Source organism: Cinclus cinclus, chromosome 2 (assembly GCF_963662255.1).
Source record: "Cinclus cinclus chromosome 2, bCinCin1.1, whole genome shotgun sequence".
NCBI classification, from domain to species: domain Eukaryota; kingdom Metazoa; phylum Chordata; class Aves; order Passeriformes; family Cinclidae; genus Cinclus; species Cinclus cinclus.
In genome coordinates, this window is record NC_085047.1 from 117,876,180 (window position 1) to 117,895,857 (window position 19,678).

The 19,678-nt window shown below is 44.2% G+C and overlaps 1 protein-coding gene across 6 annotated transcripts in view; it reads right to left on the bottom strand.

Moving 5' to 3' along the window:
- LOC134041457 (attractin-like) overlaps window positions 1-19,678 on the bottom strand; it is a 125,014-nt gene that overhangs the window by 85,764 nt on the left and 19,572 nt on the right. For all 6 annotated transcript variants that reach the window (XM_062488289.1, XM_062488287.1, XM_062488288.1 and 3 more), the window contains exons 2-3: window positions 5,623-5,706; window positions 940-1,053 (exon numbers count right to left, since the gene is read on the bottom strand). In XM_062488289.1, coding sequence (XP_062344273.1) covers window positions 940-1,053; window positions 5,623-5,706 — 198 coding nt within the window. The remainder of the gene's footprint in view (window positions 1-939; window positions 1,054-5,622; window positions 5,707-19,678) is intronic.

The following is a 19,678-nucleotide window of genomic DNA, read 5'->3' on the forward strand; positions in this document are numbered from 1 at the left end:
CATCACATGGACGAGCCAAATTCCTGAAATCTATTGGGTAAGATTAAAAAATGGATAAAAGAATGGATACTTGTACACATCAAGAGCTGGAGAGGGACTGGGGACAAGGCAGAGAGGGACAGAACACAGGGAATGGCTTCCCACTGCCAGAGGGCAGGGCTGGATGGGATATTGGGAAGGAATTCCTGGCTGTCAAGGTGGGCAGCCCTGGCACAGGGTGGCCAGAGCAGCCGTGGCTGCCCCTGGATACCTGGAGTGCCCAAGGCCAGGTTGGACATTGGGGCTGGGATCACCTGGGACAGTGGGAGGTGTCCCTGCCATGGCAGGGGTGGCACTGGATGAGCTTTAAGATCCCTCTCAACCCAAGCCATCCTGTGATTCTATGTTTAAACAAGAACTACGTTGATCCATCTCTGCTGTTCCTGAACATGTTCCAAATAACTAAAAGATTTGAACTTTAAGGTACATAAAATATAGACATAATTCTATGATACTTCCATGTCTATAACATTAGCTGGCTTTTGCCCTTCTGTCTGCATTGACAGAACTACAAGTTTAACTCAAAAATCACATTCAAACCCATAAATGGGACAGTTTTCTCCTCTCAAAGGAGCTTGCACACCAAATCATCTCTAGCCCAGACAGATGACAATAATTTTTTTGTCTCTCAAAGAATCAGGATTTGGAAATGAAAACATAATAGTTACATGCTAGAGTGCAGTGACACAACTTGTTCATTGTAAAAGTGAAAAACAACCCCTTAATTGTTTATACTGACGAACAGTGCACAAAAGAACACTGGCTATATGTGCTACACTTGCAGTGTTATACATTTGGATTACTGGATCATATTTAAAGTGTCAGAAGCCACATTTAAGAGATGCTCTAAGTTAAGAAAATACCACTGGCTACAGTTAAGTCTTACCAAGGGGAACTTACCTAAAAGCTGCCAGTAAGGGAGCATAAATTGAGTCTCCATCATACACATACAAGTGGTCCCAGCTGCACTCTGTGGCAAAGTGATTGAATCGAAGCCTGAGGATTGTATTTGGCCTGTAAAGAATAAATAAATAAATAAATAAATAAATAAATAAATAAATAAATAAATAAAATATTTTTAATTAGCCACTCAACACACACAGGACAAAATCCCTTCAACACACTCCTCTGGTGTGAAGCTCTGGTCTAGACAAGACTAAAACTGAGTGACTTGGCATAATTGCAGGTGCATTAAACATGATGTGGTTCAGGGGTTTTTTTGTTTGTTTTTGGGGTTTTTTTTCTTTTTTTTTTTCTTTGGTGTACAGCTCTCCTGGTATTAACCAAAAAATTCTTTATGGTTAGAAAACTGTGTCCTGTTGTGCAGAAAAGATCACAGAATCACAGAATATGCTGAGTTGAAAGGGACTAGCAAGGAACCCCTGGCTCTGCACAGGGCACCCCAACAGTCCCACCCTGTGTCTGAGAGCATTGCCCAATGCTCTTGCAGCTCTGGCAGCCTTGGGACCATGACCATTCACTGGGGAGCCTGGGCAGTGTCTGTCCACCCAGTGGGGGAAGAACATTTACCTGATATCTAAACTAAGCTTCCCTAACACAATTTCAAGCCATTCCCCTGGGTCCCGTCCCTGGCCACAGAGAGATCAGTGTCAGACCCTTCCCTTTGCCTCAGAAGGAAGTTGCAGACTCTGATGAGGTTTCCTCTCAGTCTCCTCCAGGCTGAACAAACCAAGTGACCTCAGCCACTGCCCAAACAAGCCAAAAGTCCCTCTCCAGCTCTCCTGGAGCCCCTTCAGGCCCTGCAAGGGGCTCTGAGCTCTCTCTGGAGCCTTCCCTCCTCCAGGGGAACATTCCCAGCTCTCCCAGCCTGGCTCCAGAGCACAGCAGCTCCAGCCCTGGAGCAGCTCTGGGGCCTCCTCTGGACTCTCTCCAGCAGCTCCACATCCTCCTGAATTTGGGATCCAGGACTGGGACAGTTCTGCAGGTGGGGTCTCACCTGAGGGAGCATGGGGACACTGGGACAGAATCCTCCCCTCCCCTGCTGCCCATGCTGGGATCAGCCCAGGGCATGGGGAGGCTTCTGGGAGCCAGCAGACATGGCTGGGGCATGTCCAGGTTTTCAGCATGGTATAATACCATTTGTTTCATGGCTAATATAAAAAGATACATCTAACTACAATCACGGAGAAACCACAGCAAATATTTAATTTCGGGTTCTGCTTCAGGAAGGTGTAAACACCACTAACATTGTGCTTGGACCTGAAACTAATAGAAAATGAATCTGCATCAGCAGTTCTTGCTCCCACCTACAGCTGGAGCTGTTGAAAGGCCAGACACAAGTATCTAGGATCTCCCCAACAGCATTGCCCTTGAATTCAGATTAAATCCCTGTTATCCTAATGAAATGAATTTTTGAGATGTCAGCTTGCCATAGAGTCCTTCCTCCGCACAGGAGGGCAACTCTTTAGGGAGTTATTCTGCAAATGACGATTTTTTGATAAGTACAACAATCTACTCTAGGCATTTGGAAAAAAGCAGCAGGCAGAACTCAAGGATAATGTCCTGCTTAAAGAAAAGGTACAAAGAGTATCTATGACTTCATAACTGAGCAGCCTATGGAGTCATAGAGGTTTACTTCTACTTGAATAGCCTGACAGCTGTAAAGCAGAAAGAAATTGTCAATCAATAAAGGTTCAGACCACAAACAAAAAGGAAGAGTCTCTTTGCAACAGCCAACAACCATTAGCAGACAGCACTCATCTGCACAATCACATGGTCCTCAGGCTCCATGGAGCTCATCTGCCTTGTTCACACTCCTGGGAAAAGTAAAAAGGACTCCCCTGGGATGAGAACACAGCAAAAACACCGGTCAAGAAAAATCAGAAACGGTGCAGAAAGGAAATGAGAACTCTAAGGAACACATGGCTTATTCTGCAGCTGAATTTCTCCAGTGTCTTCAACAGCTCACACAGATTGTACCCTTCCCTGCTAACCTCAAAGCCCTCTGCACAATGGAATGCCAGCAACGAGGTGAGGGCACTCAGAACTGAACAGCTTTGCAGGCACTGCTTTCCAAGTCCAGATTTCTGGGAATTTCACTCCTGGAAACAAGCATGGACTCTTTTCACACGGCTGCATATTTCAGCTGGTTTAATCAGTGTGATTATGTCTTTTCTGTTTACCACCATGTCCTGATAGCAGGGTATAAACACTCACAGGGAGGAAAAGGACTCCAACATAAATGCCTGGCTACAGAATAGGGAGGAACACTTCTGTCTTACCAGCAAGAAAGATCTCACTTCAAACCCCACAAAGTGGTGCTTCCCTAGGAAGCCTCTCAGTAGTAGTAATTATAGGTTGGAGGAGCAGCTCTGGTGACATTATGGAGGACTCCAGAGAAACACTTAGCTTCTGATAAAAATATGAGTCACAATATCCTTTAAAAACAGAATTTATGAGGGTTAAGCTGGCTATGCTGGAATTGCTGAGGCTGGTTTATCTGCAATAATGCTCTTATGAAACATTTTTTAATTATTTGTAATTGCAAACTGTCTGCAGCTGTATTCGTATTACCTACACAAATTAAAAGGTGTTGCCACTTGGAGCATCCAACTTTTGCTCTTAACCAGCTCAAACAACTGGGCTCCTTATGAAGTTAATAGTAAGTGGTTGCCCCTCAATTTCATCATTCTACATGGTTCTATGGAGCATCTTAGACCTCAGTTTTGAGTATCTTAGGAGCTTAGGATTTAAACTTCCTCAACTCAATTACATGTCTGAAGCAGAAACAATGAATAATGCTTCCTAACTCATCAGAGCTCCCAAACAAAGAACCACAGTGTGGTTTGTGTTGGAAGGGACCTTTACAACCATCATGTTCCACCCCCTGCTATGTACAGCTTGCTCCAAGTCCCATCCAGTCTGGCCTTGGACACTGCCAGGGATTCAGGGGCAGCCACAGCTGCTCTGGCCACCCTGTGCCAGGGCTACCCACCCTCCCAATTCCTAATTCCCAATATCCCACCCAGCCCCGCCCTCTGGCAGTAGGAAGCCATTCCCTGTGTCCTGTCCCTCCATCCCTTGTCCCCAGTCCCTCTCCAGCTCTCCTGGAGCCCCTTCAAGCCCTGCAAGGGGCTCTGAGCTCTCTCTGGAGCCTTCCCTTCTCCAGGGGAACATTCCCAGCTCTCCCAGCCTGGCTCCAGAGCACAGCAGCTCCAGCCCTGGAGCAGCTCTGGGGCCTCCTCTGGACTCCCTCCAGCAGCTCCACGTCCTCCTGAATTTGGGATCTAGGGCTGGGGCAGCTCTGCAGGTGGGGTCTCACCTGGGGGAGCACAGGGACACAATTCCCACCTTTCCTGCTGCCCACACGCTGGGATCAGCCCAGGGCTGGGGGGGATCTGGGCTGGGCCATGTTCAGCCCTCATCCAGCAGCACCCCCAAGTCCTTCTCCCTCTCAGCCCTTCCAGGGCTGCTCTCCAGTCATTCCCCACCTATCCTGAGTTTGGGCGCTGGTTTGGTCCAACCCCAGTGCAGGACCTTGCACTTGGCCTTGTTGAACTTCATGAGGTTCACACAGTCCCATGTCTCCAGTCTGTCCAGGTCCCCTTTGATGCCATTTCTTCCCTTCAGCATCTTGACCACACCATATGGCCTGGTGTCCATTGGCAAATTTGCTAAGGATGCCTTGATCCCACTGTGCATGTCAGCAGCAGATTAAACACAGGGAGAAGACTAAGGAAAAGTGCCCTCTGGGACTGTAGTCAATTCTCATCCTCCAAGATGCCAAGAGGCTTCACTCAGTTTGCACTGTCCAGTACAAGTTCACACTCTCACATGACTTATGCCAATTCACAGACCTGCAGATTCAGGGAACAACATGGAATGTGACTGAAAACACAGATGCCATCAGACAGCATCATATATGACCATGGAAAGGCTTTTGAGACTAAACAAATGCGTCTTACATTCCTGGCACCAGCTTGGTACCATCAAAAATATACTTCAACAAGTGAGATGCAATGAACTGCTGCCATCAACCAGGTGATCAAGGATAGACATGAAATATGCTACTCCTAAAAACCTGTGCAAGAAATTGCTGTAAGCAATATAAGGATCAAATACAGGAAGCGTAACAAAGTGAGGGGAGAGATCTGAGGGACTTCTCCCAGTTTAGAAAACCTTTGCAATAAAAGGTCACCGGTTCCTCTGAAGTCCTCATGGCTCAGTGAGTAAAGAAACATTTGAAGTTCATCACTACAGAAACTGATTATTCATCAATAAAAGCTTTCAGTGCTTTCTCCTGTTTCTCATGCTACCAAAAAATCCCATGTGTAGTGAAACCCATCATCTGATTGGCTTACTATAATATCAGTTAAGTAATTCATAATCCTTCATTATTTACAGAAGTGGACTAATTTTTGTTTGCCACATGCTGTTTCAACACAAACTTCTTAATCAGAAGTCAGATTGGAGGGCTCAGTTGCACAAAAACTTATGTACCAAGAACAATTAAGTGTTGCTCTATCTAGCTTTTAGAATAGCCAGAAAGTATTGTGAGACCCAAAAATATTCAGTGCAGTTAAAACTTGCAACGCAAAGTCCCAAGCTGCTTCCAACACTCACCTTCCTTCAATGAGCCAGGTGCATTTTGTCTTGTATTTGTAATTTCCAGGCCCATCTGTGACATACCCTGAAGGTTCAGTGAGTCTGCAAACAAAAACACAAAGACAAGCATTAGTGTCCAGTGGTTTTACACATTCAGAAAGGATTCCCTAAATTCTGAAGATCTATCATTAGATTACTATTTACTTAAGAGCCCCGATAAACAAACCAACTACAGCACAACAAAACCCAGCTGGGAGTTTCCTGTTGAACTCTCTGTGCAGGCCTTCTGATGATTGTTCTTCAAGAATGGCATCTTGAAGGACATCACTTCAAGAGTGATGGTTTCTCTACCAGATTGATGTCATGGTTCCAAACCTATATGTATGGATATTCCACCTAACCACCAAAAGGAAGCTAACAACAGAAGCTAAACAGAAGCTAAAATTATTCCTAAACTATTTATTTATGCAAACTGCATCATTCTTGCATGCAGATCAGATGACGTCCGTGGCACAGTCTCTCACTCATTCTGTATTTGACTCCACAAACTCCTTGATAACCACCTGACTGGAGGACTGATCCCCAAGCCCCATCTCTGGTAGTGATCAAGGCCAAGTTGGACAGTGCTTGTCTAAGGGAAGGTGTCCCTGACTATGGCAGGACTGGAATGAGATGGGCTTTAAGATCCCTTTCAGCCCAATCATTCTGTGATTCTATATTGTTATCAACATCTGCAAATTCTGCACAGTGAAAAATTTACACCAGAAAAAGACAAAACCAAGAGCCAAACCATCAGGATACACATTCCTATCCCATACAAATTAGTCAAAAATATTCCAGATGAGTTCTAACAAACTGCTGAAAATAAATGACAGGGAAGGATGGCAGCAGCACCTGAAGGTACCCAAACACCCCATTCTGGTAGTGGCACCCAAAACAGGATTCCTTCCTAGGCAAGTTGTAAACTCCATCATCGGCACACGGACGGAGCAAATTACAGCCCCCTGACAAAACTCAACTGTCCTACTTACAACACAGCTTTAAAATAAAAGCAGTCTAAATTTAAACTTGGCAAAAAGAGAAGCAAGCAAAAAGTTCCTCAAACTGGTATCTTGGAACCATTTCTGTACCTTTCCCCAGCGATCTGTTATTGTTTCCATCTCACTTTTCTAAATATTTTGGCTGTGTTAAAAATGATTTTCCAAACTCTTTTCCATCAAGCATTTTTAAGGTTGATCTCTGATTCAAATTAAAAAAGCAAAACCCACAGATCTTTAAAAACTACCTTCCTCTGTCTATAAATGAATTTATGATAATACTCTTCAACCTGAGAAATTGAGCTGAAGATTTTTAAAACCCACTTACTAAAGCTCTGCAGGAAATGAACATTCAAACAAGTGAATAAGAAACTCAGATTTTTGGAAGCACAAGAAGCATCTGGGCCTTCTATGGAACGCAGATGCAGGTGTAAACAGAGATTAGATTAAAAAGAAATACACAAACAGAAGGTACAGATTTAGGTTGGATATTGGGAAGAAATTGTTCCCCGTGAGGGTGAGCAGGCCCTGGCACAGGGTGGAATTCCCAGAGCATCTGTGGCTGCCCCTGGATCCCTGGCAGTGCCCAAGGCCAGGCTGGACATTGGGGTTGGAGCACCTGGGACAGTGGGAGGTGTCCCTGCCATGGCTGGGGTGGCACTGGGTGGGATTTGAGGTCTCTTCCAACCCAAACTATTCTGTGATTATGTGATTTATATTTCTTCTAAAACTTCAACATCTTTGAGAATTCAAACCATTTATCTAGTGACCAGGAATACACAAAACTAAATGAAATTTCCAAGTGGAGGCAGTAACATCTAGTCTTTTTGTTTAAAAATGTATCCATTTGAATATAATATCCAAGGAAAAGCCACGAACCAAACAGTATCAACAGTGATAGAACTTCACCTGCAACCAAGAGGACAGATTCTGAAAACCTTAGCGAGTCTCAAACTAAAAGCAATCTTATGCCATGTGGCAAGCTCTCAGGGAGCTTCTACTCATGGAACTCCTGCAACAATTTTATCCAGAAACAATTACTAATTCATTACCACAGAAATGTTACTAAGAGTGACAGCAAAAGCAAAATAAAATAATCCTGTTAATACTGTAGCCCCAGGCATGCCACAACTCAGGAGGGGGTGGAAAAAGAACATTTCCACATCAATGTAATTCAATGAAGTTTCAGCAAAACATTGGATTTAGTTTTAAAAATATAAGTCAAAGTTCTTTGATACACTATTAGTAAAAACATATGTGTAAGTTTCTCAGACTGCTTACTAAAATTCCTGCCATCGTAGACAAATGAGGGATATTAAAAATTTATAATAAATCAGAGATGACATCGCTGAAAGGAAAATAAATAGGAATTAAGTTATCACTGTCTACACTGCCTGGGTAGAGCAGGGCAGCAGCATCCATGTTCTATAAACACTCTCCCAGACAGATAGAAATCTTCAGCACAAAAGCAAACAGAAATTAGAATTTCATGGCTCCCATTCTGTACAGAAAGCTCAACTGATCTCCCAGCTGCAGTAAAAAAGCAAACAGCCTCCTGTTCTCCATGCTCACTGCTGCCTGTGCCATACGTGACACAGGTCTGCAGCTTTGCATATCTGGGACATGTCCTACACAGTTTTTTGGCTTTGTCTGCGAGCAAAGACTTGGGAAGGGAACACACGAGTAACTCCAGAAGGAAAAACACTCCAGGAATGAGACTGGGATGTGGAAAGTTTTCCTGACATACATCAGGCCACTCTCACACAGAATGTTCCTACCCCATGTAACCTGTCACCAACACCACCAGGCTCAGGAGTCATTGGCCCCAGAAAGCTTTGGCCATATTTGTGATGTGGGGTTCAACAGGGCTAAGTGCCAGGTCCTGCACTTGGCTCACAGCAACCCCTGAAGCTCCAGGCTGGGCCAGAGGGGCTGGGAAAGGCCCTGGGGCTGCTGTGACAGCGGTTGGACATGAGCCCGGCTGTGCCCAGGTGGGCAAGAGGCCACTGGAGGCCACTGGAGGCCACTGGAGGCCACTGGAGGCCACTGGCCCCTGGGCTGTGCCAGCTGCAGGGTGGCAGCAGGGCCAGGGCAAAGCCCATCCCCTGTGCTGGTCCTGCTGGGGCACCTCGAGTGCTGGGACAGCTCTGAGAGCCCTGGAGGGGCTGGAGCGTGTCCAGGGAAAGGAACAGAGCTGGGAAAGGGCTGGAGAATTCCCGAGGGAGCTGGGAAAGGGGCTGGAGAATTCCCGAGGGAGCTGGGAAAGGGGCTGGAGAATTCCTGAGAAGCTGGGAAGGGACTGGAGAATTCCTGAGGGAGCTGGGAAGGGGCTCAGCCTGGAGAAAAGGAGGATCAGGGGGGATCCTGTGGCTCTGCACAACTCCCTGACAGGAGGGGACAGCCGGGGGGATTTGGGATTTGGGAACTGCTCCCAGGGAACAGGGACAGGAGGAGAGGGAACGGCCTCAAGCTGTGCCAGGGGAGGTTCAGCTTGGACATCAGAAGGAATTTCTTCATGGAAACGGCTGTCAGGCACCGAAGGGGCTGGCCAGGGAGCTGGTGGAGTCCCCACTCCTGGAGGTGTCCAAGGTGCAACTGTCTGTGGCACTCGATGTTCTGGGCTGTTGGACAAGGTGGTGCTGGGAGCGGTTACAGGTTGGACTGGGTGATCCTGGAGGTCTTTTCCAATCCCAGTTGGACTGGGTGATCCTGGAGGTCTTTTCCAATCCCAGTTGGACTGGGTGATCCTGGAGGTCTTTCCCAATCCCAGTTGGACTGGGTGATCCTGGAGGTCTTTCCCAGTCCCAGTGATTCTGTGATTCTGTTACTCCAATTAGCATTCCTTTAACTGAGGCAGTGCTCGTGCTCTATCTGTGCCAGCTGCTGCTTTCTCACCTGCAATATTTAACTAATGGGGAGCAGTAAAGGGGCTTTAATTTTACAGCTCGATTTTAAATCGACTAATTTCCCGGGAAATGCCATTTCACGGTTTGGGAATTGCCGTGTGTTTTCATCTCTGCTTGTTGAAGTTGCCGAGATGAGAAACTCACCCCTAAGTGAAGAGTTGTGCAGCTGTAGGACCTAACCAAGAACTGCCTCTACTCTTTCTAAACTACGGATTGTAATTAGTGGAACCATTTGACTCTGAGACAATTTGAACAGCCTGTCTTAATCTAAATAAAACTCAGATGGTTTGAACAAGTTTTGCCTTCTTTTTTCCCTATCAGGCTTTAATAAATAAATTAAATAATGAGATGCAAAAAGCTCAAAATAGTACTGCAGAGCTCTTGGCAGGCAGGAAAGCAGCTGTTCTCGTGGGTCGATGAAGGGGAAAAACAAGTTAGGTCTGCAACCTGCTCTTGCTTGTCCCTATCCAGACTACTGTGACAGCTCACCTTCTTTCCAGAGCTCATCTCAGCCACTGACACTCCGGAGAGGTGGGCACCACTTTTCCCTCTGCCTTGGGAATGATGTTTGCTTCTTGAGGTTTCAGTTCTGTGTGTTCACATGTAACAGGGATTTGATGTGACCTGGGCTGTGGGAACCTCACCTGGTCAAGTACTCACATTCCAGATACTTGGGATACTTGGACAGACTCTCTAATTGAATGTGGGAGTTTTAAAATTTCCTAGGAAATGTGCAGACATATTTTGAATTATTTTTCACATGAAACTATGAATTTTTATTTGTAGATTTGCATAGATAATTTTAGCATAAGAACAAAATGGTTCCTGAAAGCTGTTGTCCAGTGCTTGGTACCTTTGGATTTTTCGTATGTCTAAGAATTTATCTCCATGACTGCTTCACTTCTTACTCTGTGTGCTATAAATTACCTCTGACAGATTAATTTCAAGCACACGAGATGAGAGGAAGTACTGACCTTATAATGCATCGATGCATCTGTGATTAGGTCTGGGTAACATTCAGCTGGAATTTCCTCCTTTGAACATGAAGTTTGGTATTTATTGTGTTAAATATCTGAAATAAGGGATGACACCAAGACTGCCCTCGGTGTTATACGTGCACTACACCTGTGTGTGTTCCTCAGCCCCACAGCAGGGCAAATAACTGCTTTGGGCCTGGAACAAAAATATATCCAAGAGGAAAAGAGCCTGGTAGACACACAAGTCACATCAACACCTTGAAATGCTTCTGAGCGTGGACAATGCAGCCGTGTTGGAGCGAGCCAGAGGAAACATTAATTCCATGTGAAGTGGGTTGTGGGTTTCTGCTCTGGACGACTTCACATAAGTGGTTCTCCTAGTGCCCTGCCATAGGGTACTGTGAAGTATCATTTCTTTGTTTAAGCAATTTGAAGGCAGGAATGAACTTCTCCTTACGGGTTTAAGGGTTGGACTGGGGGTGATCAATGTTTCTCTTATAAACAATGTTTTAAGCCATCTTGGTTATGAATAGAGATAATGAAATGAAAATGCAGGAAGCTAAATGGGAAAGTAGAAAAAGGCAAAACCTTCTTTCCTGTTTTTCTTAATAAACTAAGGCAAGCACAGCAGTATTTTGTGCACAATTCCTTGTTAGTACAAACAGGCATAGAATCATGGGATAGTTTGGGTTAGAAGGGATTTTAAAGATCATATTATTCCATTCCCCTGCCATTAGTGGGAACACCTTGCACTATCCCAGGCTGCTCCAAGCCCTGTCCAGACTGGCTGTGGACTTCCAGGGATGGGGCAGCCACTGCTGCTCTGGGCAACCCATGCCAGGGCCTTATCTCTCCTGTAGAGAACAATTTTTTCCTTATATCTAACCTAAACTCTCCTTCATCTGAGGGCCATTTCCTAAGGATGGTACTAGAGTGAGGAAGTATTGGTGGTGACTGAATCCTAAATAAGAAGTGGGGACTTTTTTTGGCATTTTTTAGTGGAGAGGCAGCCTGTCACTGATGTTCAGCTTGGTAGCAAAGTGAGGGGATATTTCAAAACTTTGCGTAACTAGTGTTGAGCCACTGTCTTTGTTTTTATTGTCACAAATCTGTTGTGAGCAGATGGAATTTCATTTTTTCCCACTACTGTCCCAGAAGAAATCCTTTCAAAGTCATTTTGAAGGCAATAGGAGAGGTTCATATGGCTGAGCTAGGGATGTAAGAAATTATTTTTGCAGCTACGCCTTTCCTTAGGAAGTTCAGCACTTTGCCAGTTGGGTTGCATGTCCACAATTGCGGTATTTTTCTGATTGGTCTACCTGTCTGTTCGATTTGTTGTTTTGCGTTCTTGATTTTTTTGAAGGAAGAGTTTCTTAGTAGTGATTATCAAGAGATCTGCATTTTAGACCAGAATCTGCCTTACTACAAGAAGATACCCTCTCCCATGCAGGAACATCTGCCTCTGCAGCTAAGAAATTGGGAGACTGCAGTGTGACCTTCCCTGAACCAAAAGTGTTTCACAAACAAGCACTCCAAAGCTACTTATCCTAGAAAGAAATGCTAACAGGTCCTGGATTATAAAGATATTGTAGCAAGACTGTTGCTAAGGCAGCATTAACACAAACCACAAATTCTGTGTAATGTGCCAGAGTGCGTTGTTTCTATATTTTCAAATTTTGTTCCAAAACCAAAATGGCTTCATGTAGTCTTTGCTTGATTAAAAAGTGCTTAAAAATATCATAGAATCCCAGGATCATTTAGGTTGGAAGGGACCTTAAAAAAGCCCATCCAGTGCCACCCCCTGCCATGGCAGGGAAACCTTCAACTGTCCCAGGTTGCTCCCAGCCCCAGTGTCCAACCTGGCCTTGGACACTGCCAGGGATCCAGAGGCAGCCACAGATGCTCTGGCCACCCTGTGCCAGGGCCTGCCACCCTGCCAGGGAACAACTCCTGACCAGTATCCCATCCATCCCTGCCCTTTGGCAGTTGGAAGCCATTCCCTGTGTCCTGTCCCTCCAGCCTGTGTCCTCTCCATATCTCCTGGAGCCCCTTTAGGCTCTTGGAGGGGTTCTAAAGTCTCCCTGGAGCCTTCTCATCTCCAGGTGAACATTTCCAGCTCTCCCAGCCTGCTTTTATCTTGCAGAAGGATTTTTTTTTTCCAAAACCAACTTTTCTTGCTGCATCTCCTGCTCTGGTAAAGAACCAAGTGTTTTAATAGCCAAGAGTTCCTGTTGGTGGGTTAGGAAATACCTGATCTGGATTGTAAATTTATTGTGCAGATGCAAGTAATACAACATAGCAGTCTATAGTGCCTACATCCACCCCATTCCCTAAGGGATTTAGGCCAGTCACAGTGAGGCTAACAAACACACTGGCATTTGCAAGTCACTCCAACTCTTCACCTCCTGGAGTTTAGAGCAGTTGAGTTACTGACTTACTTTCACATTTGGTTTATTTGCTCAGGCTCTTAAATAAACACTGGGATGGTTTGAGCACTGTGGCTTTATTCCACTCTTCCCAGGAGTTGGTGCAAAAGCTTAGGCTGGCTGGTGGTTAAAGTGACTAGTGCCAGCAGTAGAAAGTTTTCACTGAAGGGATTAAGATGATTTAATCAAAGCTGCATGAATTCTGGCCTTTTCTCCATTTGCTAAACTAAGATTTTGGCTGTGTGTTTGAGCATAAAGTGCTGCAGGTGACTTCCCATCCCATAGGTGTGAGTAAGAACACACAGCTGGACAAGTGCTTGGTATTCACATTTTCCGCATGTCAATGTAGTCCTGCCTAAATTCAAGTCATCTGGATTATCCTTTATTTTTGAGTTTTGTTCTACTAACAAAGGGGAAGTTCTCAAGGAAACCAACTGTGTACACCTGTCTTCATTAGATACTCAAAGTGCTTAATATTTTGCTACTTTTCTGTGTAGTGTGAAATTGCTTTCATTAACATGAGTCATTTGGGGAAAATGCCACTTGTGCATTTCTGCAAGGGGTTGCAACTCATTATTTTTCTTGCTTTGGTAACAAATTTAGCACAACAGTCTATGGGAGGGAGGAACAGCTGGCTTGAACTGGAAAAGGGAGAACTGATAAGTGTTTGTGGAAGTGTTTACAATTCTGTACCAATATGTATGTGGAAATAAGAAGTTCCTATAAAACCAAAAATCAGGCAACAGCTTTTTTGTTCCTGTCTTTCTTTCTCCTGGATATTGGCAAACATAAGTGATTCTTGTTTATGGTGTGAAGTTGTGTGCTTATTTGCAATTGTTTCTGCAGGTGCTAAAAGATAGAGTCCTGGAATGATTTGGGTTGAAGGGACCTTAAAGACATCTAGTTCCAAACCTCCTACCATAGGCAGAGACCCTGTCCACTATCCCAGGAGGCTCAAAGTCCCATCCAGTCTGGCCTTGGGCACTGCCAGGGATTCAGGGGCAGCCACAGATGCTCTGGCCACCCTGTGCCAGGGCTGCCCACCCTCCCAATTCCTAATTCCCAATATCCCATCCAGCCCTGCCCTGTGGCAGTAGGAAGCCATTCCCTGCGTCCTGTCCCTCCATGCCTTGTCCCCAGTCCCTCTCCAGCTCTCTCTGGAGCCTTCCTTTCTCCAGGGGAACATTCCCAGCTCTCCCAGCCTGGCTCCAGAGCACAGCAGCTCCAGCCCTGGAGCAGCTCTGGGGCCTCCTCTGGACTCCCTCCAGCAGCTCCACGTCCTCCTGAATTTGGGATCCAGGGCTCGGGCAGCTCTCCAGGTGGGGTCTCACCTGGGGGGGCACAGGGACAAAATTCCCACCTTTCCTGCTGCCCACATGCTGGGATCAGCCCAGGGCTGGGGGATTCTGGGCTGGGCCATGTCCAGCACTCACCCAGCAGCACACCCAAGTCCTTCTCCCCAGGGCTGCTCTCCATCCTCAGACTGTTCTGAGACCAGGCATTCCCCTGACCTTGGTGCAGGACTTTGCACTTGGCCTTTTTGAACCTCATGAGTTTTGCACTGTTCCACCTCTCCAGCCTGTCCAGGTCCCTTTGGGTGCCATCCCATCCCATCCCATCCCATCCCATCCCATCCCATCCCATCCCATCCCATCCCATCCCATCCCATCCCATCCCATCCTATCCCATCCCATCCCATCCCATCCCATCCCATCCCATCCCTCAGGCACGTCACCCTCACCACTCAGCTTGGTATCATCAGCTTTTGTGGGAGGGAACACAGCTAGAAACGCAGCTGGATTCTCGGGCCAGCACTGGTGCTGACCTGGGCTCTGCTGCCTGAGCCAGCAATCACAGTCCTGCTTGAGTGCCTGTCCAAAATCTTTCAGGTGGGTGTGCTGGAGGGACTGTTAGGAGAGAGAGCTCATGCGGCTGAAGGGAGTATGTCTGGAAGCAGATTCACTGAAATGAGGTAGAAAATAGAACAATCTAAATAGATTTTCAGAGACTGTAGTGAGAAATTGTTGGTTTATTTTATTATTGGTGCCCTATGGGCTTCTCCATCTCCCCTCAATAAAACTCTTCTCCCTTCCCTCCTTCAAGACAAATATTTACATGTGTTTCATTCTTTATAGTAATACGTGTGAGAACAAGGACATTTTTGGGACAGACAGCACATCCTTGTATCATTCAAACAGATATTTTTTTCTGGGGGACCGCATTCCCATTGTTCTCTCAGGTTTAATATTTGAATGCTTAAAAGGCTCCTTTGCTGTTGCATTATTTTTACTGCTTGTGGCATCCTTAAGAACATCTTCCTTATTAGTTGATCAAGATGTCATTAAATTATTTTATTGGCTGAAAATTTGTTTCATTAATAAATACAGTACTTTCATTATTAATTCCCTGATCTTTGCATGTTCTTATGGTGTTGTTTCAGTCAAAGACCTGCTTTAAAAAGTCAAGGATTTGTCATTCTCAAATACCCCTCTGGATTTTGGGATGTACTATAACTATTTTAGGGATCTGCATCTGAGGATCTGTGTCAAAATCTGGTTTTGAGGCCTGGACCAAACAGAAGTTGACATTAATCTTTTTCCTAATTACTTTTAATTTTTTAGGAATCATTTTTCCCAGCAGGTAACATTGCTGTGTAGTAGCTTAAAATTTTTGAATGTCAGGAAGGAAATAAAAGGCATTACACCTATCCCCATTAGGAAAGTGGGTCAGGCTGTGATGTTTATTTATAGAATGTCTCAATATTTTCATTTTTGTTGCAACACTGACTGCTCTTTGGCTTGTGCTTTTCTCTAAGTGTGACTACCAAGTTCTGAGTCCTGCATTTGGCCTAAAAATCAGCAGTGATGGACAGTGGCAGGTTTGGAGCTAAATCAGAGTCTAAATGGGCTTCTTGAGAGTTCAGTGGATTATTTTGTGGTTAGGCATTTAGGAAGAACAGGGCAGCAGTTCCATATGCAACATTGGAAAGCAGAAAGGATCACTGTTGCTACTTTTACGTTTCTTGTAGAAACTTGGTGGGTTTGCATTTGTCTGACAAAATGCGGCAGGATGATGGCCCTCTGCTCCACAGGGATGGCCTTAAACTCCACTTATTCTGATTCCTGACGGCCTGAAGGTTAAATCAGTTGTTTAACCTCTTTTCATTCACAATACAGCACATATTCTGCCAACAAATCCTTTTCCTGGTCTTAAATGTAGGCCTTACAACTTGAAAGCTTATTAAAGTGAAGGGCTCTCCGACTGGAGAAGATTGATGTCTGTCAATTCTAAGCATGTGGGACTTAAAGAATTTGAATTATGAAGCATTATTTACAAGGGTCACAGGTGTGCTGTACTGCAACTTAAATGATTGTACAAATGCTTGAGATCCATTGAATAACTGAGTATTTCTAGTTTTGGGAAAGGGATGAAAAATCGTCCTATAGACCTTGTGTGCATGAGCCTGTGACAATTTGCTTTGACCATTGCAATAATGTGCTTTCTTTGTCCTTTTGTCTTGCAGGGGGTTAAGTTTTGGATACTTGCAAGGGCTCTTGCCCCAAGGTTTTAGGGGTTCATTGCATGCTAGGGAAAGAGAGGGATTAATATATTCTTTTCCTGCTGTAGTGAGATGTTTATGATGTGTGAGATGCATTTGCTTCCACTGTGCTCTGCTGTCTCCCCCAGCCTGGTATGAATAAGACAGCTCCCTACCACAAATCCCAGAAGGATTTTAGGACCACCAGTGAAGGATGAGACTCCTGTTTTTCTGGGCATTACAAACACTTTCAGCTAAACTATCTTTATTTCAAAGAACTAGGCCAAGATCCAGTAAGTGGATTTGGGAACAGGTGGGACAGCAGAGTTCAACTGCTGGATTAGATTAATAGACAGCTATAGTAGCATCCACCATCTGCATGGCCAGTGTCTAAGGTACGAGTGGTATCGGTGACCTTCAAGGAGATGTCATGAACTTGCCTTTTGTCATGGTAACGTTTCTGCACAACACACAGGCACTGGGGAAGGGGGTCAAAGAAATGAGAGTGCTAAGACTGGAGTTCTTACAGCTCGAAAGCAGAGATCAAAGATAATACAGAGATAATAGAACAATGTCACAGAAAAATGTGCTGACAAACAGCACAAAACGTGCTGCTTGTGTGAAGAACACACCCCTTCAGTGCAACAACAATAATAATAGTAATAATAATCTTTTAGTATTTGTTTTACCTGGTAAGTTTGAATGGGGGAAAAGTCTGTAGTAAACATACACAGTACTGTTGACTTTTACGGTGCTGCTGGTTGGTTCTGCAGAGATAAAGCCGAGGTTATGCAGTGAATAAATGCTGCTTTGTGGTCTCCAAGAGGTGGTATCTGAGGCTGGGAATAAAGAAATAGGAGAATATGCAGGGACCTAAATTTGGGATGCTTTCAGTTTGAATTTAGAACTTAGAGGCACAAACAAGAGTAGAGCTCTAGTGTGTTTCTGGTGTGGCAAATGCAGCAGGATCACAAGGCAGCATCTATAAACAATGGCTCTGAGCAGTGGAAAGCGCTGGTGCCATTTGGGATCCAGCTCAGTTCTGGGGTTTTTTTTCAATGCTTCCGATGTGGGGAAATGGAGTTGGAGGAGGGAAATCAGCTTTTCCTTCATAGTTTCTGTTGTCTTAGTCTTGAGGCTAGGAATTTTAATTATTTTTATAATCCATTTTTTTAAATTATGCATTTTAATTACTAGGATAAAAATCCTTACTGTGAGGAAAAAGTTCTTCCCTCTGAGGGCGGGAAGGACCTGGCAGAGGGTGCCCAGAGAAACTGTGGCTCTCCCTGGATCCCTGGAAGCATCCAAGGCCAGGCTGGACAGGCTTTGGAGAACCCTGCGATAATGAAAGGGGGATAGAATGAGATGAACTTTAAGGTCCCTCCCAACCTAAAACACTTAAGTTTTCCATGATTACTCTACAACAGTGACTTTTGCATGAGTTTGCTCATCTTGTGGACTTATCTCAGAAGACTACATACGTGAACGAGAGAGGAGAAAATTCTCTGAACACCTGGAGTAGTTCATCGTTTTAGGTACTTGTTGCTGCACAAGCAAAATCCTTACCAAAGTGGATTTTGCAGTAATATCATTATCTCCATCAGTGAAACCTGGCCTGTAATTAATTACATCTTCCCAGCTTAACCTGTGGTGTGGAACCAAGGTGGCAGAAGAAGGGATTTAGCTGTTCTACATCAGAAATTCATGAAATAGCTGTCTGGATTGTTTATCTTCTCCTCCCATGCCCAGTGTGCCTGATCACTATTCCATGCCTATAAACTAAAGCATTTGCTTATAATATATGCCCTTTAACCTCAGTGCTTTTAGTGAGAACGTGAACAAAATTATTAATCAATTTAGGATAGAAAGCATTTGTTCTTCTAAGAGGCTGTAACAGCCCTTTCTTTGTGCCTTCAATTCCAAGTACATCCAAAACAATGACTTTTAATTGTGAAGTGATTGAGCAATTGGGAAGGAGGAGAGAGAAAGGAGGAAAACTCATTGCATCAGTCCCTAGATTTAACAACTTCAAAATTAGGATGGACAAGGAGCTTTGGGGTTTGTTTTGTTGTTAGGTTTGGTTTTGCTTGTTTGTTTAGGTTTTGTTATTTTTGTTTGTTTTTTTATTATTTGGTTGGGGTTATTTTTGGTGAAAAGGCTGTGAAATTTCTCCAGACAAGATGCTGATAAGTCTTGACTGTCAGTGTCACTGCAGTCTAACTGAAAGTAATACAAACCTGTTTTGAGATCTAGTGATGACCACTTAGAGGTTAAATTTTAACATGCTTTATGAACCAAACCAGCCTGCTTACCTTTTCTGGTGAGCAATGAAGGAAAGGCAAGCTTCATTTTTTCTTTATTAATACTTCTGATGAAAATAAATATAATATACTGCATATAATGTACCTTTAATATCACAGTGCTTTGAAGTAAGTGCTGCGAAGTTATTTAATCCTAGATTCTAAGGTACTATTTGTGAGTCTTTGTACACACTAGCAACAGGCTTGCTTTAGATTTATTAGATAGTAATTAGTCAACAGCTTTGAGGCTTTGCTTTATTGTGCAGTTCCTGGCTACAGAGGAATTTTCTCAGTGCATACTAATTTGCATTTGAAAAATATATGCTGCTAGTATTACTCATGTTATTATTAAAGAAACCATGGATTTGTCTGGTGATTTCCAATATCAGTTTTGGCTGTTTACCCAGGAGATACCATTGATTGGTGCCTGATTTTCTTGTGCTGGTTTTGTGCTTTTCAGGGGCTCCCAGAATGAGTGGAGAGTATTTAAATATAGAGAATCTTTTTGCATAAAATATTTCTCTTTGAAGTTCTTTTTCATTAAATCTTCATTCTTGTCATTGCTTCCCTTTTGTCTTTTTCTTTAAAAGAGCTGGAATAGGTAGTACTCAAGGCTGGAGCTCTTTAAATACATGTACTGTAGGTTCATCTCCCTAACTCTCTTCTTTCCCTTTGGTTATTATATATTGCAGTCCACTTGGAAATCCATAAAAAATTTAGTGTACACAACACTGTTGTGAACAGTGAAGTGTGAAATAAGCCTTAAGTACTGTGTGTACAGGCATGTATACAATCTATTTATGCTGTACCCTTAGGATTTTTTTAATCTGAGCTTTGTGAATAGATCCTTGCAGCTGTTTTGTCTACCCCAGAGGTTTTAAAGTTGATGT